Genomic DNA, 27,265 nt, shown 5'->3' on the forward strand with positions numbered 1-27,265 from the left:
AAACTATCAAGATGGAGACAATCAACCCGTAATGCTTTTGAATTCTGTGGAGAGGCAAGACTCTGCTGAAAGAAGCAGGGACATGGAAGGGCCTATGTTCCTTGGTAGTCTTCTGCGACAGTGAAACGAAGCTACTAGATCTGGCATGTAATAATTCCATGAATAATTGCGCACGTAAAGAGGATCTCGGTAGGGCTGCGTCTGTAGCTGAGTGACCGAAGTTTATGATAGTTATTCATACTTGAAAAGTTGTTTTTTGCGTGAGGTCAAAAAGCGATGTTTATATGTAGTAATATTTTTTTATGCGGATACTCAAATAAAATGCCATTTGAATTGATTGTTCCATTCCACACTGCGAGGCATATTCGAGTAATGGGAGACAGAGGGATGTAAATAAGTTGAAGAAGGGAAGTGGGATACGGAAATCTCTTGGAAGTTTGCGGATGGAACGGAGCATGTGCCGATCATGTGATGCAACGCGCTTAGAGTGGGTAGAGAAGCTTAACGTTCCATATAGAAGCAACACCGCGGTCGCTCCAACAACCCTCGTGAACCCTACATGATCAACGAGTGAACATAGTTCTCGGGTAGGGGTGACGGCGCGCCATGCATTGCAGCATGGCATAATCGTACTTAATGTGTACAACGGCGCATCTGTGTGCCTTGAAGGACTGTATGCGCGCACTACGGGCTACGTATGTGATGCAAGCCAGCGCCGAAGAGAAGCAAAATGCGGCGCCTGTGTGCACAGCTGCTGAGCTGTCACGCAAGCAACTCCGGCGCGCAAATACTCAAAAGCAGGAGAGATCGCTTGATTTTTTAAGATGTGTTGGGGGAGTGGTTTGTGCCACAGCGACGCCAGCTGTGTCCACCCCTTCACGTGAACGTTACGTAACTGCGTAGTCTACGCTCCAAGAGCTCCTGGCGCAGTGCGATGTGGTCTCGGGCTCCGCTTTTAACCGCCTCTTATTATCAAGCGTGGTTTCAGCGGCTTGCGCGTAGCAACCCCAGCAGGAGCGCAGCTGCACCGAAGTCCGAGGATAGCATCGTGGATTAGGTACGTAACGCTGGTCATCGAAAGACTCATAAGTCACCGGCGGTGTCGAAGTAAGCATACTCGGCTCCTACGTGCGAGACCGGCGGTCTAAGGGAAGACAAGGTTGATATATTGGTTCGCTTGTTTTAACTTTGGAAATGCAAGCATGCACTGTGGAGTAAGTATGAGTGAGCTGCAATGAATTCGTTTAAATTCTGCTGAGTTGATGTATTCTGCTGTGAGCACTATAATGATAATTACTTCGATTCTCGAGTTCCCACGTGACGACGTAAATTTCAGCCCATTGGCGATTTCTCCTTTCGTACTGAATGAATTGATACCAGTAGTTTAACATAGCAAACCCTAGATCACTTACCTATGATAAGTGCGGAGCCACAGTGGCGGTACGTTGGGGGCAGTGAACTTTGATGCTTAGTGCCCGAAAGAAAATTAGAGGACGCTTAAGCTTCGCCTTTAAGAGTGGAATGCGATAGCATTCAAAGATTCCTGGTTGCTCATCAGGCCTCTTTCTCGTATATTCAAATTACAATCCGAGGCTACCACGTCTGTAGGTTGTGGATAAGTCGTACTTTACAATTTTTCTGACAAATTTTACATTGGGAAATTCAATTTTTTTTTCACTAACGCCTTGCGCCACGCGAAGGGCCTGCCCGGTTGGGGTGGTTCGGGAGGATGTGGTTCGGCATGATTATTTCCACCAATGACGCCGGCGCTTACGTCGACGCCGGACTTTGTGTGACACGGGGCCCTTAACGCGTTAAAATGGCGTAGTGGATATGGCGTTGTGCCACTACGCCAGGAGGTAGCGCGATTGATTCACAGCCGCGGTGACCACATCTCGATAAAGGAGAAATGTAAGAACGCTCTTGTGCTTAAAAAGTTGTGAAAAGTTGAGTCCTCCACTGCGGGCTCTTTCGTAGTCCCAGTGTTTGGGACGCTAAACCCGATGAATCAGTAAAGCAATGTATTGATGAAGGTGATGAGCGTGAGATTGCGAACAATGACGCGAGCAGTGACATCGGTAACTGATTGACCATTTTCTATGCTCTCAATATGTGCATATCTCAGATGCACCACCATGGTGCCACTTTGGCATCGGTCACTTACAAGGCAATCTGGTATGTTTGCACATGTGCACATGTGCTTTAGCATTTTCTGCAGCCAGCTCAGGAACTTTGGATGTCGACGCGTTTGTTTATAATTTGATTTATTGTCTCATTTTATTATGTGCTCCCATCACGATGGCTTAGCTGCTGCTGTCTTCTTGTGCAGATAAAGAAGTCATCAGTCAAATTCTCGACTGCGCGCGGCCGCAGTCCGATGAGGCCGGAATTAAAAAAAACGCTTGTCAAACATGTTTTCGTTGCTCATTAAAAGTAGTTAAAAACTGTTTAGGGTGCTCCACTATACTGTAGCTGATAACCCGCTAAGTTGCTTTGTTTAAACCATCTAATTTTTTTATGCATCTGCTTTTGGCACTGCTATTACCGATGAGCGTTTTCAAACCATAGTGGCCAATATGCTCACTGCTCTTTTTCAGGTCTGCTTTTAAATCACGCAATACTTCCGTCAAAGATAGGATGACGCACGGCAACTGTGCTTAAAGAACGTATGTGCTTGCAGGTACAACATGGGAAACAGAGAAGTGGCAAAGTCGATACATGATACATCAGTCAGCGTTCATCGGCCAAGTAAGCATGAAAACTTAGTGAAGCATGTCAGAGAAAGTGTGAGCAACTTTAGTGGTAATAGAAGTATTTAACGTCTAGGCACGGCCTGCGTGGTTATGGTTCGGAATGATTTTTCCGCAAACGACGGTCGGCGGTGACACCGGATTTTTTGCCTTGCGGGGACCTTAACGCAATATCGTTAAAATTGGCGGAATGAGAGAGTGGATCGCAACATCGTCCTCAATGGATCACCTGTAATTGCTAAAAATAGTTTGTGACTAATGGGTTGTAATTTGACTTCACGATATGCTATAGCCTGTGCCGGTTATCATTTGGACTTGCCGATGTATCCTCACGAAGGCGTTCAGTGAAGCGCGACCACACAGCGCTGTTTATGTGTCCCTAGCGCGTGTACCCAAGGTGTTGCCCACAGTGCTGTATGTGTGCCGAGTTCTTCATCAAGTTGTTAGTTGTACTGAGTGAGCGCCTTTAAAAACGATATAGCCGAATTTCGCTTTTAAAGTACGACCTGTCTAAACCGTGGTAGCAGCTACTAGCTAGAGGCTGGAGAGAGAGCTTGCTCTTGCCGTCCGCAAATTACCCGAAAATCGACAGCCATTGTTGCCACGGTTCCTATAGAGTCCTCAGGCCACCATTTCATCTGCAGCTTCATCGTTGCAATGGTTGAAAGAAACTAAGTTATGAATCCCACCTCTGCGTGAAAACAAATGGTGCTGTTGTTGATGATGCTGACTTCCTTATTCATACCCACCCCGGGAATGGGTCAAGAAGCGGGTGGCACGATTAAAGTAGAATAATATTATACGACGAAATAATAGGCAATATAAGTGTTATGCATGTACATTACCGACTTATCTGATTTGCTTAGTATTTCTAACACAATTCTATATGCTGATGATTCCACCATTTCCCTGTCAGACAAGTCTTTAGCAACCTTACTGCTTAAACTTAACAATGAACTAGCGAAAGTTGTAGAATGGTGTCAGTTGAATCAATTAATTTTAAACCCGGTTAAAACTCAGTTCATGATATTTAAAACAAAACAGAGGATTAAAAGAGTTGACTGTTGGGCTAGTCGGTGTTTAGACACATGTGTGGTGTTGCGCTTTTAACAATGGTTCCTATGTCAAAACAGAGAATGTTGTCGTGTATACCCCAAGTTAATCTCGACAGTCACCTTATTGCTGCCGCAGACTGTGTGTCATTCCTTGGCATAAAATTAGATCCTAACTTGAAAATAATAATGATATTGCATTTGTTAAACAAAAAACAGCTTACGGCATAAGAGCATTGATTAAATCACGAGCATTTTTTTCTGAACACGCATTACTATCTCTATACTTTGCATCCATTCATAGTCATATCACCTACGGTATTGCTTCCTGGGGAAACACAAATAGCTGTCACCTCTCATCCATTCAACACATACAGAACCAGGCCATTTGCATAATCACCAACAGTTCCTTTTACTCAGATGCTCTCCCGCTTCTTAAGGCTAACTCTATTCTACTTGTATCTGGCTTGCTTAAGTATCATTTAAGTATTCTCTTCTTTAAATTGCTTAACAAACAGCTTGCTTACGAATTTGTAGACTTCAACTTACTTACTAATACCAATTCCACTAGGTTTACGCATAATAACAACTTTCTCCTACCTAAATGTAGCACCAACTATGGAAAAATGACGTCCTCGTTTTCAGCGATAAAAATATGGAATGACCTACCACATTCTCTTAAACAAACATCATCATTTAATACATTCAAACATGACTTGAAGTTTATACTTTGTAAATAGTTTCATGCCCGATAATATGTTGTTCTGTATAATCACGCCTGTTGATATAGGCATTTACTTGTTTTTTGTATCTTACCATCGTATTGTATTTTGCACGTTCTTTTGTCTTCCTTAAACGTTGTTAATTTTGCTGCTTAAAACTCATGCCTTGTATACATTTTTTTTTAAAATTTGAACCGAGGGTCCCGTTGCAGTCTTTGACTTTGTGACCCTCGTCTGCATAGTATCGTTTACATAATCATTGTATTGAATGGATAATAAAACTGAAACTGAATATAAGTAGAAGAGGACTCGTCCAGGATGGAATGAAGGTGAACGAAATAAAACTCAGAATTTTGCATGATAAATTTTCAAGTAGTTATAATGGAGATAATAATAAATAATGACGTAATTCGTTCTCTCTTACCAATGAAATTACCTATTGCTAGACAAACATCCCTGCAGCTGAAGCCCAACGCCGAGGACCCGACACAAAGGATAACTTGGGAAATCAATGGTGTTCCGAGTTTATGAAACGGGGATCATCCTTTGATTCACTTTACCATAAAAGCACGGGCCTAATCTGACAAAAAACATCAAATATTCGGGACTACAGTCGGGAAGATTTACCATCCATGATAGTCGAAATGTAATCGCCTCTATAAACTGGTTTCCTTAGTCCAATGCTTCGAACCACAGCGAAAGATCATTTGTAATGCATGGTCGCCCTAGTTTGCTCCTGCTCTTAAACAGTTTTCGAACAATAAAAAACGTTTTTTTTTTCGTTGCGCTAAGCGTTTAGTACAGTGTTTTTTTTTTAATTTCGCTTGTCATTTTATTTTATTTTTTGTATTTTTTTGCTGAGAAAAGGCATAGTGTTTTACGTTAATTGGGCCCTGAACCACATTTAATTTAAGCGTCAAAAACGCCTTTCCGCAATGAAATAAATTTTGGGGTTCTACGTACTAAAGCCACAACCTGATCATGAGGCACGCTGTAGTGGGAGAAGCGGTATAATGTTGACCGCCTGGGGTTTCTTAACCTGCATCTAACTATACACAGGCGTTGTTGCATTTCGAACCCATGAAAATGGGGCGGCCGCGGCCTAAATTTGATTCCGCAACGTCGGGGCTTAGCAGCTGAATGCTCTTAGCCGCTAAGTAACCACGGCGGGTCCTTCTTGAACGAATATGGTACCTCCAAGGAATATATTACCTAAATGTTTTCGAAAAATATTGTACGCGCGTAAATACTTCGAACGCCGTATATAGATTTCCCATCAGAGGGGCGCTGGTCGCCAATTAAGCGGCGATGCCCGCTCACGGCGTTACTGCGAGGGGCTCGTGGCGGCACCACGCGGCAGCCACGGTATTCACGCTATGCAGCTGACGCAGCTACGTGTGGCTACGTGCCAATGTAAGTGCACGGCAGGGCTGTAGTGAGCGCTCAAGTGCTCCAGCCTGGCCGTGCGACGTGGTGCGGACCTGCATTTGCCCTGTACGGATATTAGGCAAACGAAGATTCCGCACATTGTAGGGTCTCAATACGAAGCGTTATACGCAGCACGTCTAACCAGGAGCAACTGAGTGTGAGCGCGCAAGGGCGCGTGTCCCTTTTACATCATGTTAACCGCTGCTCATCGCGATGCGGGGCAGGCATAACGCACGTGCGGTCGGGGCTTAAGTTATACGCCGTTCAAGGCTGGTTGAATGTTTTAGACTAATCGAAATTAGCGAGAGCGAACGGCTACGACACCCCGATAAGCAGTGTATACAAATTTTTATTCGACAGTCAGCTCATTCTTCTTAGTTGATGTCAGCTATTGGCCAATAGCAGCCGTATATGGGCATCTGCTATATGACGAAATGTGGCAGCCCTGAAAAGAGTGAGGCAGAGGCTTCTTTTGAAAAGTGAGTGTTTGCGAAAAAGTTTACTCCGCGCTCCCCTTATGAGTCCAACGCGCCGCGTACATGTGCAGAATTTGACTTAGATATTCACAGCTGCGTATGCTATCGGCGGAATGTGTTTTTTCTTCTAGCTCGAAGGGTGGCTCAGGACCCCTGTAACGGATGTGTAATATTAGGTAGATGCTAAGGCTATGTTGCCGCCTAGCTTGCGAACGGCAACGTAAAACTTCTCTTTTCGTTCCTTAAAATTGCACAACCACGTTTTTATAGACTTGGACAAAGCCTGGTGTGTTCCATTGTTGGCCTCGATTTCGACCTTCCTATTGACAATGCCTTTCACCTGCTTTGGTCTCCTCTTCGTGATCATCGAGGAGAAGTTCGGGACCACACGGGAAGAGACGTCTTGGATAGAAAGTGTGTTCATTATGTGCAGCAACCTATCAGGTACTAAATGAGTGCCCATGCTAAGTATTGTCAGAGTGGAAAATATAGAAACTAGAATTATCAGCTATCGCAAAAGATGATTGTGTTACCTCACAAACAGATTCGACAGAATGGTGTTGGCTTCTTGTGATAGAGGACGAAGTGTTCTGCTTTGAATGCTTTCAGCTAAACAATGAAAGCGTGCAGAGGTTGAAAATGGCCTACTTGGCGTAGCTTCGTCGTTCTGTTGTGCAATTGTAGGCACGGTGACACACTGATTAATAATTGACATCTGCATTGTTACTTGAGTTTGTTCGTGTGGTCACCAAGAAAATGAGAAGCATATCCTGACTTCAGGGAACGCCTCTTTTTGCACTCATTTCCCGCCGTTTTCTCTAGATGTCGCTCTGACCGTGATAACAGTTCTCCCCACCGTTGACACGAGCTAACTGGCCAAGAGTAGCTAATGAATCAGCTACATGTTAGAGAGAATAGATTGCAATTCACGTTTTAAAACATTTACGAGGAGTCCAAGCTTAAAGCACAAGAGGTGTTTCGTGTGGTTTCTATGGTGTCCTAAAATTTAACATTTAACTACCTCTGCGAATTTTAACGGTATCAAACGACGATTATCGATCAGGTGACTACAAATCGAAATAAATAATGTTCAGCAGATTGCTATCAGCTGTTTTCTTTAATTGAACAAAAACTCACTCGAGGCTTATATTGTATACTTAACTGGTTATAACTTGAGTTATAACCAACGAGCGTAATTGCAACTATGTGCAATGAAGTCTCGCCGCCGTTACTGTGAAAACCAACTGTTTTCAAAGAACATCTTCATTGCCTTCTTGTAAGAATTTCTTGCGGTATGTTAGGGTGCTCTGGAACCACCACTTTAAGATGCGCCTAGTTTTTCATCTTCAGTAGATCGCAAGTTTCATCTCTTGGCAACTCCTTACTGTATGTACGTGCGCGTGAAATATATAATGCAATGTTATATCTACGCATGCTGTGCGGAAATGAGCAGCGTCGAAAACTGTGTTCAAAAACTTCTAAGTGGGGTCAGTGGAAAGTTCTAAACATAACTCGTCCCCGAAAACTATAGAATATGGCGCTGTTTGCAAATGTAACGCATGCACTCTGTTCACTTAAACTATTGTTCTTAACGTCGCTATAGGTCGGGCAACCGTTATATTTTATGCTTGCAATTGAAAATCTTTATGTTTTCGAGGAGACAGTTTTTTGTAGATTTTTTTTTTTTTTTGCTTGAAATCGGAGACCTTCATTTTACCTAGACTGCCCAGTTGCGGCCGTATCCGTCCTGCGTGTGGGCACTGGCGCTTTTCAAAGCATACGCACGGAAAGGTTAACAAATATTTTAGGTTGAAACTTTGCAGATTGTGAGTACAACCTGCACAGGCACTCGTTAGACACGTAAAGTATCTTCCGCTCAAATATCTCGAGATCAATACTTAACGATGTCATTCCTTGGGTAACGTCACCCTGAGAGGGTAACCATGTTTCTTAATGAATTTAGAAATAGTTCTTGTGATTAGCAGAACAAAAGTTTTGCGTTGAAACTTTCTACATAGCGAGAAAACCTGTTAATGATACTATTGAGACCCTGTATATTTACCAGAACAAATCGGCAATTGTGCTCTTAGCAAGATTTAAGGGTTCTTTCTTGCTGAATCTCGAAATCCTTTCACGGATATGATGAGCTTTGTTGTGAGGTGACGCTGTTCTTAACATGCGCCTGCTACAGTTTTCTCTGTTGCACAGATGAGTGTGGATCAAAGAAAGGTATCATTTTTATATATATGTATATATATGGCTAAATACTCTTTTATGATTCTAACCTGTCACATCGAATGTGTCGTTTCGAAAAATTATTTCGCCACGCAAGCCTTGTCGGCAAATTTGCACGAGTGTTATTTTCATGTGGAGACGCAATTATGTTCGTACATTTTAACATGATGAGGTATGATCTTTTGGGTTGCTTTATGTACGTAAATTTATCGGCAGATTTTATCATTAGAGACTTATGACGCTTCGACGTTTACGTTCTTTGCAGCACTCGCAATAGCTTTTCTTCAGCTGCGCTTCACACTCTCCCACATTGCGCTGTTGGCCGCCGTCATGACCTGCACAGCTGTTATTGCGTCTGCATTCGCTCCTAACGTGATTTGGATGAGCATCGTTTTCGGTGGTGCTTATGGTAAGAGATTCCATTCCAGCATCACTAAACTTTACGCATTCTCAAAATCAGTTCCCTAGTATGTCCTACTCCCTAGCAACATTGTACGCGCGTTCTCATATATTGTGACGTTAGATTTACTATAGCTAAATGAGTGCGCAAGCTGAACTAAAACTTTTTTGATGAGAACGAAGGCAGAGACGCTATGCTTGTGGTGCAAAACGCATGATATGAACTTTTATAGGCATCTTTTTTATTTGTATATATGCTGTATAGCATGCTGTACCGCCGAAACTACGATGATGGAAACGAATTAATAATGGTCAGGAAGTAATATAATGGAGATAAACGAGCAGCTATTCTAATTTATTGCGGTGTAGAGAAACCACGTACTAGCTTCATGCAGTAGAATAGTTCGGTGGAGTGTGCACTCTAATGGCAGCACGTGAAAGTATAGGTGCCTAGAATTTATGTTATAGCAAAAGTTTCAGGCTTGCACCCGTTTTGTGCGCATGGGAACCATGTTGATAGGTTCTTGCCGTTGATGGCGTCTTTTGTGCTTCGCCGCCTTTTGTTATCGCTGCACTGTTATCGCTCCGCCACTTGACTCCTAGCACTGGTTTTACAGCGAAGCTGTTTACCTCTAGCCCCTGCATGCATCCCCCGCATGTGTTCCCAGACGCGTGGAAGCCTGGAAACGCGTGGAAGCCCAGACGCGTAAGCCTGGCCGGCTTACGTCCGTATGACGACGCGTGGAAAGGAATGTGTGGGCCGATCCCGGAGATCATGCAATACCGCGCTGACCCGCAGTGGAGGTGAAGCAGACTTCAAGCACTCCGCCAACTTCCAAACATTAGTTTAGTATCTTGGGTGCAAACTGAATCGCATAAATTCGGCATCGTAAGAGCAACACTATATTCGTTAGGGAACAGCGCAAAAAAAAACACGACAAGAAGACAAAAAGGAGACACACACCAGCGCTGGGGGTGCACGTGGTGTAGTGTGGTGCTGTATGAAAAAAAATTATGATATCATAAGCTAAGCAGTCCACATATGCAGCCTAAACAGCTTCACTGGTTATTCGTTCCCATATGAATGCTGCGGCCGCAAGAATTTTTTTCCTTTTCCGAATTATTACGCACCAAAAATTAAAAGAAATTCCGTGGTTTTAGCACGATCTGATTACTAGGAAGCCGTAGTGGGGGACTCCGCATTAATTTAGACAGCCTGGGGTGCTTTATAGTACACCCAATACGTGCTACACTGGCGTTTTCGAATTTCGCCCACATCTAAATGACACTGTGATTTGATCTGGTGACCTCGTGCTTAGCAGAAAAACGCCAAAGCTATTAATCAGTTGCGGCGGGCAACTCCTAAAATCAATGTCTCATATGCATGATGCACTGTGTTAGGAATACGAGCAGCTGAAAAATCGCCTCGAGTATAACGCGCAACTAAGCTGCTTCATTGCCAATATGCGAAAGTGAGGGCACTACTTGCACAACATATCGCGATGTCAGGTTATCTAAAATTATGTTTCAATAATTTCATTTTATTAGTTTCGTGATCTTGGGTACACTATCTTCAACTCCAAAACCGAAACGGAGTACTAGTGTAATGATATTATCTGCTTAGCCGAAATCCTTGGCTGAAAAAAAGATCACATGCCATTCCACTGCTGTGAAGGCCGGTTACCAGCCAAGCAGTTAAGCACATATGACATGGACGTGAGACAGAATTTAAATTAAAGTCTGATCAAATTTTATTTTTCTTGAGCGGCGACGGCGGTAATCCCGAAGAAAGGAACACGCACACACATTTTTAATTTGATCGGCGGTCTCGATCGATGGCATACATTCGCGTGCAAGACTACTGCCACCTCGGGGAGCCGGAGGAAAGTAGACACGCAAGCGTTCGGGACGAATACAAAGAGAGCGCCAGGCGAGCGTACACATGGCCGAGTGGGTCACGCAGTGGCAAATCTTTCAGAAACCCTTATAATCTACCTGGGGCGCTATAACGTAAAATGATTCCAAACTGTTTTGATTCCAATTTCTGCAATCAGCCTCCACGATTGGTCAAAACATTTTCGGGCCACTCCCAACTTCGCCTGTCCGTCACGCGACGTCACGAAATCCGCAGATAGCTCCCCATCTGATATAACGTGTACACACTGATTATGCATGATTAAACCACACAAAAATCATTCCTGAATTGATGCCTTTTCACCATTAGCCCTTTGCTATTGGTCCAATGTGTTCTGGCTACGCCCCCTTCGCCTGTCTGTCACACGACGTAACAAAACCACGAACACTCACCACGTCAAAGTGACGTGTACGCGAAAAAAATGCATTAATATGCCGAACAAAACTGAAAAATTTTCTGAACAGCCACAGACTGCCCTGTTCCGAAAGGAATAGAATATGGCTGCCCGCCGATCGCTCAGGCCCTCGCGACTCGCACCTGCCGGTGAGCATGTATTTATTTGCGCATGATAAACCTTTTTGCGTGGCAGTAAAACGTTATCGAGCCCTTTCGGCATGCATACGACATCGCTCTGCCAACTCTTCCTTGCTGAGGATCCGTTTTACCGGCATTCTTATCCCTCCGTTGCACGCCGCCGCGATTTTCGACCAGCCACCGCAAGCTAAGTAAGGCGAAGCGGACCAATAGGAGAAGCCGGCGCCACCATCTTCATGCGGTTATCTATTTTCACTGTGCTGGCTCGGCCCCATCGAAACCCTCTCCACTAGACCGTCTTCTTCGCCTCTTGTCAGCCAATTAGATAAGAGAAACCGCTGAGTGTAGACAATGTTATTGGTTTTGAAAGCGAACAAAGGTGACATCCTATAAACGAGGAGAGTGTTTGATTGGGTTGTTCAGACAACGCTGCGGGTCACCGCCCGCTGCTTGCGTCGGTGGTTACGTAAATTTGACGTTAGGTGTTTGGAATCAAAACCGTTTCGAATCATTTTACGTTATAGCGCCCCTGCTAGCCTACTGATTTCGAAAATGGTGCTTATTGAAATAATCTATTGAAATAAATCTATTGAAAATGCATATCCAAGTGATCAGACGTATAAGCTTTTGCGGAGAATTATGCAATTTTGTATCAAATATGGCAGCTGAGTTTTTGCACATGCAGATCTGTTGACGGACAGGAAAAATGCATAGAAAATGCTTCGCTGTAAAAGATCTCTGTCGATAGCACGTGCCAAGAATTTCATTGGCGCTTAGCTACTGTTTCACAGAAGCATTCTTCTTGTATTTCGGTTAAACATATTTGAAATTACGCTCCTTTATCAGTAGCCTTTGGAGACAGACAGTGCTAAAGTACTTCTAGGTTGACGTTTAATGGTAAGTGGATATGGCTATTGATATTGCGCTGAGGTCAATAGGTATTCAGTTACGTAAGTTTTCTTAATTAACCACGTGATTATTGCTTCTTACTACGAAAATGATTGCGCTTCTTACAGTGATCAGCCCAAATAGGCGGAAGTATTCATATTCAATCTGTCAGGCTCACTTCCAATCTCATTACAATAAAAATGCAAACCGGGCCGTGCGTGGAGAAGAACATGCAATAGTACGAGTAAAAGCTGCATGAGACAATGGACTATGGGGTGGATGCGCCTCTCGCAACTTGAAACACTCCAGCTACAACGGGATCAAGTTGCCTCCCACAGCAAGGTCTGTGGTTACTCCTAATGATCTCGTAAAAACATTTCTTCTTCAATCGCAGGTGCATGACGCGGAACGGATTCGCAACTGTTGACACGCATATTTTGCGCACGATTTGCACCTATGTATAGAAAGGTGCATAAAAAATTGAGCGTATGTATCAAAATACTATTTTAGTTTTTTGATGGCTCATTTGCTCACTTTCTTGCACACGATGCATTCGTAAAAACAACACAATTTTGTGCTAGCTTACTTCTTTGTGGGGTTTAACGTGCCAAAACCAGCTCTGATTATGAGGCACGCCGTAGTGGAGGGCTCCGGATTAATTTTTACCACCTGGGGTTCTTTAACGTGCACTACAACGCAAGCACACGGGCGTTTTTGCGTTTCGCCTCCATCGAAATGCGGCCGCCGCGGCCGGGATTCGATCCCGCGATCTCGTGCTCAGCAGCACAACGCCTTAGCTGACTGAGCCACCGCGGCGGGTTGTGCTAGCTTACGCAGTAACAGTGAGCACAAAAACAGTAAAATATAGATCATATTGCTCCCAATGAATAGTAGAACGCAATACAGCAAAAAAAAAATAATCTAACATTTGTGTTTTCGTGCAGAAAAAAATTCCAAAGCCGACTTTCAGTTTTACCTTTTTCAACGAAGAAATTATGGAAATTTTCTTACAGAATACATTTGTGCAAAGCTCTGAGCAATGTTTCTTTGAATTCAAGACATGTTAAAGCATAAGAAAGCCCAATTTTTTAATGATCAGACTACATAACATGCACAAATTTTAGTGCACAAACTCTAAAAATGCTACAAAATGAAGAGCCGTCAAACACACTTTTTAAAGTCAGAACTTGAAAGTTGCCGCACTCGAGAAACCCGGAAAACGCATGCTTCTTAAATTATTTCTTGCGCCGCAGAAGTCCAGGCAACCATGGTTATTGGGAGAATGAAGCTTGGCCGTTCTACTCATGTGATCCGCAATGGCGAGCACCGGTGCGTTCTCGGCCGCGATGCGCTAGAATACAGTACATTTTCGGGCTTTTAACAGCTTTTTTGCGCTTTTTAAACGCAATTCTAACACATTTCCAGTGGAGTCACGGCTTTGATGTTTATTTTCATAAGAGTAGAGATACCAAACTTAACAAATGAAGTAAAAACAAGAAACAATCGATCATTTTTAAAAAAGTCGCTTTCATTAAGAGTAGCGTCTCCCCTTAAGTCACATCAGGCCACTCATGACTGCAAAACTAGTTTCATTCGTGATATTGGGCGCGGTAACGTAAAATGATTCCAAACTGTTTTGATTCCAATTTCTGCAATCAGCCTCCACGATTGGTCATAATATTTTCGGGCCACTCCCCACTTCGCCTGTCTGTCAGGCGATGTCACGAAAACCGCGATAGCTCCCCATCTGATATAACGTGTACGCACTGGTTATGTATGATTAATAAGCACAAAAGTAATTATTCCTGATCCGACGCCTTTTCACCATTAGCCCTCTGCTATTGGTCCAATGTTTACTGCATTAATATGCAATAATATGCCGAACAAAAATGCATTATTATACCGAACAAAACTGAAAAATTTTCTGAATACCCACACACTGCCCGTTCCGAAATGAATAGAAGATGGCTGTCCGCCGATCGCTCAGGACCTCGCGACGACTCGCTCCTGCCTGTGAGCACGTGTTTATTTGCGCATGATAAACCTTTTTGCGGTACATTAAAACGTTATCGAGCCCTTTCGGCATGCATACGACATCGCTCTGCCAACTCTTCCTCGCTGAGGACCCGTTTTAGCGGCATTCTTATCCTTCCGTTGCACGCCGCCGCGATTTTCGACCAGCCACCGCAAGCTAAGTAAAGCGAAGCGAGCAATCGTAGAAGCCGGCACCACCCTCTTCATGCGGATATCTATTTTAACTGCGCTGGCTCTTACACATCGAAACCCTCTCCACTAGAGCGTGCTCCTCGCCTCTTGTCAGCCAATTAGATAAGAAAAGCCGCTGAGTGTAGACAATGTTATTGGTTTTGAAAGCGAACAAAGGTGACCTCCTATAGATGAGGAGAGTGTTTGATTGGGTTGTACAGACAACACTACGGGTCGCCGCCCGATGCTTGCGTCGGTGGTTACGTAAATTTGACGTCAGGAGTTTGGAAACAAGACAGTTTGGAATTTACGTTATAACGCCCATGGACTACGTATAGATGATGCGTTGTGTTATGAAAAGAACATGTATGTATGTATGTATGTATGTATGTATGTATGTATGTATGTATGAATGTATGCATGTATGTATGTATGTATGTATGTATGTATGTATGTATGTATGTATGTATGTATGTATGTATGTATGTATGTATCAGTGGCGTAGCCAGAAATATTGTTCAGGGGGGGGGCTCAGGTTGCAGCGCGGCCTCCTCCTTATAGAATTTGTCGAGGGATCAAATGCATGAATAATAACTGCATTGCCAATTCCATTGTATATTAGATGCTGCAAACGAATTATTGAACGCTATGCACTGTCCATTAAAATATGTATGTTGTCATAAAAGAATAAATTCGTATGCCCCAAAAATTGTGGCAGAAGTAACTGATATCAATGCTTCCGCGTTTTTTTTTTGTCTAATTAATAAGTAAAGAAAACATCACATGAACTTTAGAACTAGTTACCCTTTTCGCGGAGAAGTTTGTTTTAGAGAAACGAGATAGCGCTCACGGCGGCGCGCCAAACCTCTCCTCAGCGACCGCGCACGAATACGAAACCATTACCGCTTCTACCTTGCTTCTGTGCGATCAGCTGTCGGAAATGCAACTGAGTTTTCACTAATACACTGTGCTCCAATCATGCTAGATTGAATAATGTGGATTGAAGACGTGTGCAGTAGTTGGCTGCAAAAATAGTGACTGACATGTTAAGGAATAGAATGAATCTGTGTGGCGAAGTTCGCGGACCGCTGCTGCAACTGTCCGAACGTGTTACCGGCACTTCGTGATGTACCGCTTTCCTCGAAGGTACAGAAATTTTCTCATCCGCCAGCCTTGTATCGCTAACCTTCAAAGAAAGGGCTTCATCCCCAGAACGTCCGCAAGAATGAGTACCACTCGTTAAACAATGACAAAGGGAGTAGCGCCGCTTCCTGTCATAGTAAGTTTCGCGCACGTTATCTATACACATCTGTCCAAATGGCAGGTAAACTTACGCCCACTCTATCGCCGACGTATCAAGAATAAGTGAATGGACTCACACTTGAATATATGCGCACTGTATACACACAATAAAGGACGCAATACACCTATGGCGCACCAATGGTCGAAGCTGAATGTTTCGTGATGGTCCACAAGAGTAAGCAAGTTACTAGCTGTAATACATATTTGCTACAAGGTATTGCAATGTACAAAACAGCTACGTTTCAAGCCTTGTGCGCTGCAAGAGCAAATCTATCGGATTCGGAACTGAGCACACCCGCGAGTGATTAGGCAGAAAATAATCAGAAAGTGGCCGCACCGAGGAACTTCACTGAGTCAGAAACTGACAAGCCACTGCTTCAAAATATTTGCCGAATAAAGAACAAAGAGCAAAACACACTAATGCTGACTGAATTCATAATCGGACAGCTTGGAATACATATTTAGACCCGCTTTTAGAACAAGCACCATATACGCTGCTTATGCCATTTGGACATAGCTTAATCAGCTCCGAAAGCGCTTTTGCATGCTCTCTGAAGCTGTGATCAAAGCTTCGTGTCGTCCATCTAGTCACCGTCTATGATATCTCCGAAAACAGAGGTTTTCTAAGCCGCGCCGGCGTCATACACTTCCATTGTAAACAAGGAGGCAACGGAGGCAGTTGAGGCAAGCAATGGACGCGTCACCACGTGATCAAATATGGCAGCGCCCACGGGATTGCCGCGAAAAGGGTCAATATCAGTTCGAAACCAGCAAAGCAGTGCATGCAGCTTATATGAAAAACGTAAAGGCCATGAAATGAATAAGTTGAGGACAAATATTTTGATGAATCTTTGTCATTCAGTAACCTTGTTTACATTTTTCTACATATGCAACTGCCAGGAAGAAACCTCAATGACGCTATCCCTCGTTGCAATCGATTGCCCAGGAGCAGCTGTAACTCGTCGTGTATTGTAATTACACCGAGATAATACTCGCAGCAGTGAGTACAAATAAAAAGTGGGAGTTCTGCAAAATATATATTAGAAATTGCGAAGATAGAATGGAATATACAAATGCGAAGATACCACTCGTTAAAGGGCAAAAAATAGTCGCTGGGAACAAAGTTCACTGCTTGTATACACAAAACCTCGCAATAAGATATTGTCACGAGCAATGGCAAAGACAAAGACATTGTAGTGGGGTTGGGTCAGAGGCTCTCTTGTCGGACTGAAAACCTGCTGGAACGTGTGCGCTCTGGGCAGTCTTGACTAGGTAAGCGCTAGCCGTTCACGGTTAATTAAATACTCCCCGTAACATCTTTTTGGTGGAGGTTGCGGGCTCTATTCCACCCGGCCCTGGATCTTCGGAGCGGACGCCACGTTTCTCCCGCCTCCATGGCCGAAGACAGTACGCAGTCATCGCAGCCCGCGCCCGCGGCACCGGCAACCGTGGTCCTTTCGCAGCCCCTCGACCCCGGCACGTTTTGCGGCACGGACACCAAAGACGTCGACGATTGGCTCCTATTGTACGAGCGCGTCAGCAAGCACCACAAGTGGGATGAGACTCTAATGCTTGCCAACGTCATTTTCTACCTATGAGGCACGGCTCGGGTGTGGTTTAACACGCACGAAGAACTTACAAGCTGGGACCTATGCAAGGAGAAGATGCGCGCCAAATGACAGCCCGGCACGAGCTGGCGGCCAGAGCTCAGACGTCCACGGAGTCGTACGTCGCATACATTCAAGACGTACTAGCCTTGTGCCGTACCATTGACAAAGACATGCCAGAGACGGACAAGGTTGGCCACGTGTTGAAAGGCATAGCTGACGATGCCTTCAACATCCTCATGTGTAAGAACTGCACTACGGTTGACTCCATTATCACTGAATGCCGGCGGTTTGAACAAGGAAAAAATTTGCTGCGTATCTGCGTGCTTCGCTGCAAATGTCGTCGAAAGACGATAGTCTTCTGCCGGCCGTACTACATGAGTGCTGGTCTGATCCGCGGCCACCCGTTATGCTGTTCTCGTACCATTTCCGTCCTGGCATGAAGGTTTGTTTGAACAGATTTCATTTTACCGCATTGTTTCATCAAGCGGCCATTTATGTTTTGCCCTGCCTCAGACAGCGGTACCTTTATGTTGAATCGGCCGCATCTGGCTGGCATTGATAAAATTGAGGAGGCGCTGCGTGAGACATGGACGCCATCTGGCAATACATCGGGAAACATGAGCTTGTGCAGAGGGTTTCCTTCCTCCATGGCAGAGGGCGCTCGTCGGCGTGCAGTCGGGGAACGTCGTTCGTCGGCGCGCATAGCATGGCATTTTCAGCGCAGCTTAAGAAACTAGGGTCTTTAGAGTTACGTATCTGTGTATTTTCTATTAAAGGAACACACCTCTTAATACTTACCTAGTGATGTTGCGCCTCAGATATGCGAAAAGCAGGCGGATTACTCAGCGCTTTAACAGACTCCCGAATACATCTGCGACCTCCTCGTGCGATGATCCCGTGACGCCCCCTCCGTTCTCGCCGCCTAACAACTTGGCCAGGATTGTTCGCCAGGAGCTCGAAGCCATGGCTCCAGCCGCTTATCAGGCACCTGCTCACGACCATTTGGCGAGAATATCTCTCATTCAGGCCGTCGTACGTCAGGAGGTTGCCAATATGGGCGTCGTATTTCCACAAGCCCCCAGCTACGCCCCTCCGCTGCATTGACGACAAGGACCGCAAAACCTCTATCGACCCCTACTTCAAGACGCAATTTGCTCGGTGTTCTCGTCGACGGCGTGCCCGTTACTGCTCTCATCGATACTGGCGCCCACATATCTGTTATGAGTTTTACGCTCCGCCGCCGCCTACGCGAAGTGCTGCCACCTGCCGTCTCTCCTACTGTGCGAGTAGCTGACGGCACCCGAACACCTGTTCTTGGTATATGCACTGCCCGCGTTACTGTTGCCGGCCACCACACTTCAGTTCTCTTCGCCGTTCTCGACGCTTGCCCACATGATGTCATTCTTGGCATTGACTTCTTGAGTGCCCACTCTGCCCTCATCGATTGTTCTTCTGCCATTTTGCGGCTCGAACTGCCATTGTGTCCTGATGACACCGCATCAAGTAACGCTCGTCTACGTTCCCTGGAGTTTCTACGACTACCCGCGCAGGCTGCTACCTACGTCCTTATGTCACCGTTTCCCCCAGACCCTGATGGTGAATATGTGGTCGCTCCCCTCACAGATCTGATCCTTTCGCGCAACATCGCACTTCCCCATACCGTAGTGCTTATTGCCAACAACAAAACGTTGCTTCCAGTCCTCAACTTTTCTACTTCGACCCATGTTCTTCCTCAAGGAATTTCACTAGTCGAACTGTCACCTTTGGAAGAATGTATTGTTCCTGCATTCGCTGCTGAAGCTGAGACCGCGACGCAACCTGTCATACCGGCGCCAACCCAGGCACTTCTGGACAAAATGATATCCCCCGACCTCCTACCTTCTCAAAGTGCAGCACCCGTGGTGTCCTATTTTCGTACCTTGACGTATTTGATGTTGCGAACAGTCCACTAGGACGTACACATGTAGTGGCCCACCGCATCGACACTGGAGACGCCAGCCCCCTTCACAAGCACCCTTACCGAGTACCTCACTCTGAGCGCAAATTCATCCAAAAGGAGGTAGAGAAAATGCTTGATAAAGATGTTATAGAGCCTTCCTCTAGCCCTTGGGCATCCCCTGTAGTGCTTGTGAAAAAGGACAACAGCTGGCGGTTCTGCGTCGATTATCGCCATCTCAATCGGGTAACGAAGAAGGATGTGTATCCTCTCCCACGAATTCATGATGCGCTCGACTGCCTCCATGGTGCCAAATATTTCTCGTCGCTAGATCTCCGCTCGGGATACTGGCAAATTGCCGTCGATGACCGCGACCGCGAGAAGACCGCATGTGTAATGCTCCTGCAATCTTTGAACGCATGATGGACACTCTGCTACGCGGTCTGAAATGGTCGACCTGTCTTTGTTATCTGGACGACGTCATCGTTTTCTCGCCCAGCTTTGACAGCCACCTCCCTCGTCTGTCGGCAATTCTCGACATCTTTCGCCGGGCTGGCCTACAGCTCAATTCGTCTAAGTGTACCTTTGGGCGCCGCTACTGGTGTCCGCTACTGGTGTCCAATCTACCCTACTGGTGTCCAACCAGACCCTGACAAGGTCCGTTGTCCGCGAGTTCCCAGTTCCACGGTCCACTCAAGAAGTACGCAGCTTTCTTGGGCTCTGCTCCTACTTTCGCCGCTTTGTTCTCAACTTCACGGACATTGCTCGACCCCTCATGGACCTACTCAAAAAGGATGCGGCCTTTTCTTGGGGCGCGGACCAAGCGTCTTCCTTTGCGTTGTTGATTTCTGCCCTCACTACACCACCTGTGCTGGCTCATTTTGACCTGGCTGCTAGAACAGAACTTCGCACTGACGCAAGCGGCCATGGCACTGGTGCTATCCTCGCTCAAACACAGAACGGAGCCAACCGTGTGATAGCGTATGCTAGTCGTCTTCTGTCACAGTCGGAGAAGAATTACACCATTACTGAGCGGGAGTGCTTAGCTCTCGACTGGGCTGTCGCGAAATTCCGTCCGTACCTATATGGACGGCTGTTCGTGGTCATAACAGATCATCATGCGCTCTGCTGGCTTTCAACACTCAAAGACCCCACAGGGAGGCTCGGCCGTTGGGCATTACGATTACAGGAGTACACGTTCTCGGTAGTGTACAAATCTGGCAAGTTACACAATGACGCCGATTGCCTCTCCCGCCATCCCGTTGAACCATCCGACTCCACTGAAACGGACCCCGACACCTATGTCTTGGCGATAACAGACTTCACCCATGTGGCCGACGAACAACGTCGAGATCCATCTTTGCTTTCTCTTATTGACCGTCTGCAATCCGGCACCCTCGACCCTTCCCTCAACATGTTCTTGCTTGAGGATAACGTTCTTTACCGCCGCAACATGCACCCCGACGGCGCAGAACTCCTGCTCGTTGTCCCGCATCATCTGCGCAGGGATGTCCTCATCCAGTTTCATGACGCCCCCACTTCCGGGCACATAGGCGTCTCCAGAACATATGATCGCATACGACGACGCTTTTTCTGGAAGGGCCTTTATCGGTCCGTTCGCCGCTACGTAACATCTTGTGACCTGTGTAAGCGTCGGAAGAAACCTGCGACTCTACCCGCTGGTCTCCTTCGGCCAATTGACGTTCCAGCCGAGCCATTTTATCGAGTCGGCCTGGACTTGCTGGGTCCCTTTCCAATTTCCACGAAAGGCAACAAATGGATTGCAGTCGCTACGGATTATTCCACTCGATTTGCAATTACTCGAGCGTGGCCAACCAGCTGCGCCACGGACGTAGCCGACTTCCTACTGTGCGACGTCATCCTCCAACATGGTGCTCCACGTCACCTACTCACAGATCGCGGTCGCTGCTTCCTGTCTCGTGTGGTTGACGATCTACTTCGATCATGTGCTACTCATTACAACTTCACGACCTCATATCACCCTCAAACTAATGGACTCACCGAACGCTTAAACCGTACACTGACCGACATGTTTTCCATGTACGTTTCCGATGACCACCATGATTGGGACGTTGCGCTCCCGTTCGTCACATTTGCATACAACTCATCGCGTCATGAAACTGCCGGCTACTCACCATTCTATCTTCTCTTTGGACGCCATCCCTTACTACCTTTTGACACCTTGCTCCCTTCTGATCCGGCCTCCACGTCCACGACTTCCTATGCGCAAGATGTCATCACGCGTGCGCTCGTCGCGCGCACAGTAGCCCGCGCTCGGCTCACGTCATCGCAGACCGCACAAAAGGCCATCCACGATCGTGGACACCGGGATACTGATTTTCCACCGGGCTCTCTCGTCCTTCTCTGGCTCCCATCTCGTCGTGTCGGCCTGTGTGAAAAGTTAATGTCGCGGTACGTCGGACCCTACCGCGTGGTGCGCCAGGTGACTCCTGTCACCTATGAGATATCTCCCATGGCATCCACCTCATCGACTGCCGCACCGCGAAGTGACATCGTACATGTTTCCCGCCTCAAACTTTACAACTGTGATTATCCATTTTGATCACAACAAGCAGCGGGACGGTGCTTCATCGGCCGGGGATAATGTCACGAGCAATGGCAAAGACAAAGACATTGTAGTGGGGCTGGGTCAGAGGCTCTCTGTCGACTGAAACCTGCTGGAACCTGTGCGCTCTGTGCGCTCTGTGCAGTCTTGACTAGGACAAGCGCTAGCCGTTTACCGGTAATTAAATACTCCCCGTAACAATATTTAAAAATACGTATGGATCTCCAATAAATCTACGTATTTAAGCAAACGTCAGTGTATGTAATGCGTCAAATAAGACAAATAAACATGTTGCTCAGTCACACATAGTAATCTTTGCGCACAGAAAGGCAGATGATCTAGGCAAGAGCATAACTATGATCGCAGAAATTGTGATATGTACTTGGGCCATGCAGCAGTCGCGACAAGCGCCATGTGGGTAGAATAATAAGGAATAATGCATAAATCACTATGAAAATGTGTAATTTAACTGCCTGCACAACGCCAAGAATTATTCTGCACCCAAAATTAAAGGAGGGTAGTTCCTTCGTTTCAAACAAGAAATAAAAGCAGGTAGCTGAAAATGAAAGAAAAGGACAAGCGAAGGCCACGGATGATGTGGCAAGTTGAAGTACCCAATATCCGAGTGTGTTTTTGGCGAACGCCGCGTGGGCCGGGCTTTCAATGAGAAAGGTCGGTCAAAATTGGTTATTGGTATTCTCGTAATTTTTGTATTCGCGTGATAATTATGATCATGATGCTAACTGCTAGAATAAACGGCAAAATTTCTGCGGTTTTAAAAGCTAATGAACGGTCATACGTTTTCATAATTAAGAACTTATGGACCTGAAGGAACAGTGCTTTTTACTTGCATTGATTTTTGCTGCTTCGCTATCTAAAGGACAAACTTCTCTCGGCGGGAAAGTTGAGCGAAGCAGTCAACGACTTCGGACACGTTGATGCCGACGTCTCTGTGGCTGTATAGAAGCGCCAGCCTAACCATGCGTCCCACAGACATTGTATAGCGCAAGTAGTTTTTTAGTAAACTCTTGTTAAAAAAAATTCTGTCTGCGCTGGCAGTGGTCACTGGAAGGGTGACTAGAAGCTGCAGCAGTATTTACACATTTACATAAAACCTGCTGTCGCAGTGAGAGATGGGCATCTATTCCGGTGCTAAAACCTAAAACACCCCCTTGATGTCGTTGGCATACTTGTTTAGGTACCTTGCAGAAACAGTAGGCTGTTCGATTCCAGCGATGTCCGTCGTTTCGTCAGGAAGTATGGAGAAGCAGCCTGCTTTTACATCTAGGCTTTCTTTGATAATGTCACCACAAATTTCTATAATTTGATTTTGTGCGTCTGGGCTTAAATACGAGGCATTATTGGGGCAACTTTCCAAATGGTTCTTCAGATATGTATCTCCACAATCAGCTCGCATGCGAAGAAGCACTCTGAAAATGCCTGTATTTTCAGCAGGGGCATTGCTTATATCCATAGGGCCCCTGTCCCTGTGGCCACGGAGAGCCAGACCTTGTCGCCCGTAAAAAAAAATATCAATAATAGGGCGTTTACGTTCTTCTGTTTTCTCATATTTTACTTTGCCTGCCCTGGTCCAGCTGATCAATCACATTCTGCAGGCTTCCTGAAAATGTTTGGAGAAAATTATCAGCTGCTAGCTGACAGTCACGGTGATATTTAGTATTTTGCTGTGTGTGGGAGATCGCGAGCGCGCGCTTCCATTTATGGAACGGCTTGGACACGAGCGTTCCAGTGCGCGCATGTTGGCCCAAGTTTATAAGAACATTAACCCCATAAGGTTCTAGAATTGAAAATCCTTTAATGCATGCCTTTGGAAATGTCAGCGCACCTTTCGCGTCAAAAATTTATGAGAACTTTATACCCATAAAGTTTCGTAATTGAAATCCATGTGCTCTGTATATTCCGCGGCCGCTGCGAGATGCCGCAACGCGCCCGCTCGCTATCGAAAAGCCGTTGAAAGTTTGTGCTCGGATGGGGCTCCTTGCGTTACGTGACTCCAGGTGCAAGGGCGTTGCCACGAAATCCAGCCCGCGTTCGCAATGTTCGTGCCGAAATGTCTTTTCGAGTGTGAAAAAGACATTGTAGACAAAATCCAGAATGATTGCCGGCGTCGGTGGTAGTTTTGGTCGGTGGTGCATGCCCGCAGGAAAAAATTTCGGGGAGGGGGGGAGGGGCTGAAGCCCCATCAGCCCCCCCCCCCCCCCCTGGCTACGCGCCTGGTATGTATGTATGTACGTATGTATGTACGTATGTATGTATGTACGTATGTATGTATATGTTACAAGTATACGCGCTGGATATTATTGAGTGGAGTGCCCCTCGATAAGGGAAAGAGAACAAATTTATAGCACTAATACAGACAAAAACGTCAAGTTAATTGTCATCGTTCATGGTAGTGAACGATTTAAAATAGTATTTTACATCGCTCTCTCTACTAAAGTAACTCAGGACATTGTTGGTTTTTACCTGAGGGTAATGTTATATTCGGTGCTACATTAGCGGTTTTTATCTTTCACTGCTCGTAACAAATAAAAGTCCGTCGCGTCTACGTATAGAGACACAACAACCTCAAAGTGATAGCTAGAGAGTCGCCTTGTCGGTACTTTGGCTCTAGAAAAGGCCATTAGACATTATTTTTCCAGCCATACTGATCAATTCAGTGGGAGAAACACGCCTGGTAACAAAACAAACAAGCACTAAAAGACTACCGCTCACTAATTCATGCTCAAATATATTATTGCCAGGTTTTGCAGTCAAGCTATTCGTGGCAGCCGTTTCAATCTACACGATGCTGTACTTCGACAAGTACCGGGCGACAGCGCAGTCCTTCATCAGCTCCTCTCAAGGCGCAGCTGGCATGGCGGGCCAATCTCTGCTGTTGTGGCTCGAGAAGAGCTACGGCTTCGCAGGAGCGTTGGTCGTACTCGGAGGGATACTCCTGCACGCTGTACCACTCACCATGCTTCTGAACGAACCCCGCGGGATAGGATTTACTTGCTTCCGAAGAAGGAAGTCGTCAGCGTTTGACGGCAACATCGTCGTTACCCCTGCGATCTCTCGTTCAAGCAAATCTGCGCTTTTAAAGTCGGCACAGCAGCGGAAGTTCTCAGAAGTACAAGGCAGCGCGGAACAGAAGCTTGCCTTTGGAGTTGTAAATAATAATTCTATTACAAGGGAAAAAGCATTCTCTTCTGAAGTTACTTGTGCAGAAGCAAAATCATCATCTGAGGGTGCAATGTTGCAAGAATCTAGTGCAAAAAATTCTCCGAGCAATTTCTCAATAACTCGAAGCGAAAGTTTGTTCCCTTTGAAAACAGCGCCCAAAACTCCACTATCAAATTTAGGACCAAAATTAAACACTTCACCAAATCGGATGGTTGCGCCAAAACAAAGCTGTTCCTTAAAAATTGCGCTTTCATTGTTTAAAGAACCAGCATTTTACGTTTTACTCGTAGGATTTGTAGTTGGAGATTACACTGAAATTGTGTTCCTCGCCACGGCCGTCGAATACGCTCAGGATAAGTCAGTAAGCGTCCAGAAAAGCGAACAGCTAGTCACTCTGTGGTTTCTAGGACAGTTTCTCGGCAGTGGCCTTTTACCGCTGTTAGCCGACTGCGTGGGGCACAGCCGTTCAATTTTCTATGTGGTCACTTTCGCCCTTTCCTCCGTCTCTCTGGTGGTGCTGCCTCATGTGATGGACATTCCGAGCCTTTCCGTTGTCCTGCCGATACACGGCATGGCAATGGGCTTCATCAGGTGCGTCAAGTGCGTAGTTATAGCCGATCAAGTTGGCCCTGAACGGACGGCAGCTTGTTGGGGCATCAGCGGGCTGGCGATAATCCCCTTATCTTTGGCCAACCCAATGATCATTGGTAAGTACAACGACGACACTTTGGTTGGAAATGTAATTGCTATGGACGGGGAAAACATAACTTATGTCGTAAATCATTTCACAAGGCGCTTATATCACTTAGAATGCATTCACATTATACTACAATGTGTGAAGACCACTCACACGCTGGCATTTCCTTAGACAAATGGTTGGAGTTTATTATTCATTACAGGACAAATCTCACTGCACACATATAGACGACCGCGTATTTAATGCAAAGCACAGTCTTTTAGTGCTTGCAACGCCAGGCTTTCATGGTTTAGCGTTGCTTGTGCTTGTGGGAGACCAGACCTAAAGCAATCAAAAATAAAAACACGAAGAAGACAGAAAACAGCACTGGTGTTAAGTCATATTTCAGATGACTGACAAAGGATGTGTCGGAGCAAACGCTGTGTGTTCCTAGAATATTGGCCCCGGTATCTTACGCGCCGCTCCTGCCAATGAAGTGTTTTGTTTGTATTTGTACTTGATACCGTATGCTCACAAGCGAAGTAGTTGAGAACCATCATCGTTTAGGGAATTAGGGCGCCTTGTAATGATCATGGACGCCAAGACAAGACGTAACACAACAATGAGATTCACCAGCTTATACTTGTGTAGAAAGAGGCCCCTACACGTCTATTATCACACCGTTAGATGCCTAACGTCGGTGTGCAATTTATTTATGAATGTATTTGGTGTTACAGGTTTCTTTCGGGATTCGGGAGGTTCGTACGACAACTTCTACAGGATGCTTGGTGGGATCAACTTCTTCGTGATGGTTCAGCTTGCTGTCTTCCTTGTCTGCAGCAAAAAGGAGAATAACGCAACTGTAACGGCGGTCATTTGCACAACTAGCACCGTCATACACGAGGAAAAAGCGTGGCCACTTCCTCTGGTGCCCTGATTCTGAAGCGCACTTGTGTTGGGCTTGTAGGGGTATTTTAGGAATAAGTACGGTACTTTTTTAGTACCTTGAGGTTCTCCTTCTCGCATAAAGTCTCCAGATCATGTGCATAGGAAAAGATTGTTCATGGGAATGCGTGCAGAGCTCTCAATTTCTACTTACTCAATATTCAAGAGAAAGCACGAGCGCATAGTCTCGGTCAGTTGTACGTCTAAGCATAAAAACTTGGTGTGGCAGCTCCAATTCAGTACAGCAATATAGAGGAGTGCATCTAGGACGACACAGCGTGGCTATTCAGTTCAAAATGAAAATTAAGAGATGTACCGCTGCACGAAATTGCCCATTCCAGAGGCACCTTTACAAATCGTGGTACATATTGCATTCAAAATAGGCCATTCATAAAATTTCGGTAGAATAATAATAGGCATAT

General features: G+C 45.6%; 2 protein-coding genes across 2 annotated transcripts in view; both read left to right on the plus strand.

Annotated features, from left to right (window-relative positions):
* LOC119444703 (monocarboxylate transporter 9-like) overlaps positions 1–27,265 on the plus strand; it is a 114,644-nt gene that overhangs the window by 86,925 nt on the left and 454 nt on the right. The window lies entirely within an intron of this gene.
* Positions 2,685–27,140, plus strand: LOC119443987 (monocarboxylate transporter 9-like). Its single transcript, XM_037708533.2, has 5 exons — positions 2,685–2,748; positions 6,699–6,872; positions 8,929–9,072; positions 24,802–25,929; positions 26,636–27,140. The coding sequence occupies exons 1-5, from the start codon at positions 2,688–2,690 to the stop codon at positions 26,833–26,835; spliced, it is 1,707 nt and encodes a 568-aa protein (XP_037564461.2). The 5' UTR covers positions 2,685–2,687; the 3' UTR covers positions 26,836–27,140.

Source organism: Dermacentor silvarum, chromosome 3 (assembly GCF_013339745.2).
Source record: "Dermacentor silvarum isolate Dsil-2018 chromosome 3, BIME_Dsil_1.4, whole genome shotgun sequence".
In the NCBI taxonomy this organism is placed as follows: domain Eukaryota; kingdom Metazoa; phylum Arthropoda; class Arachnida; order Ixodida; family Ixodidae; genus Dermacentor; species Dermacentor silvarum.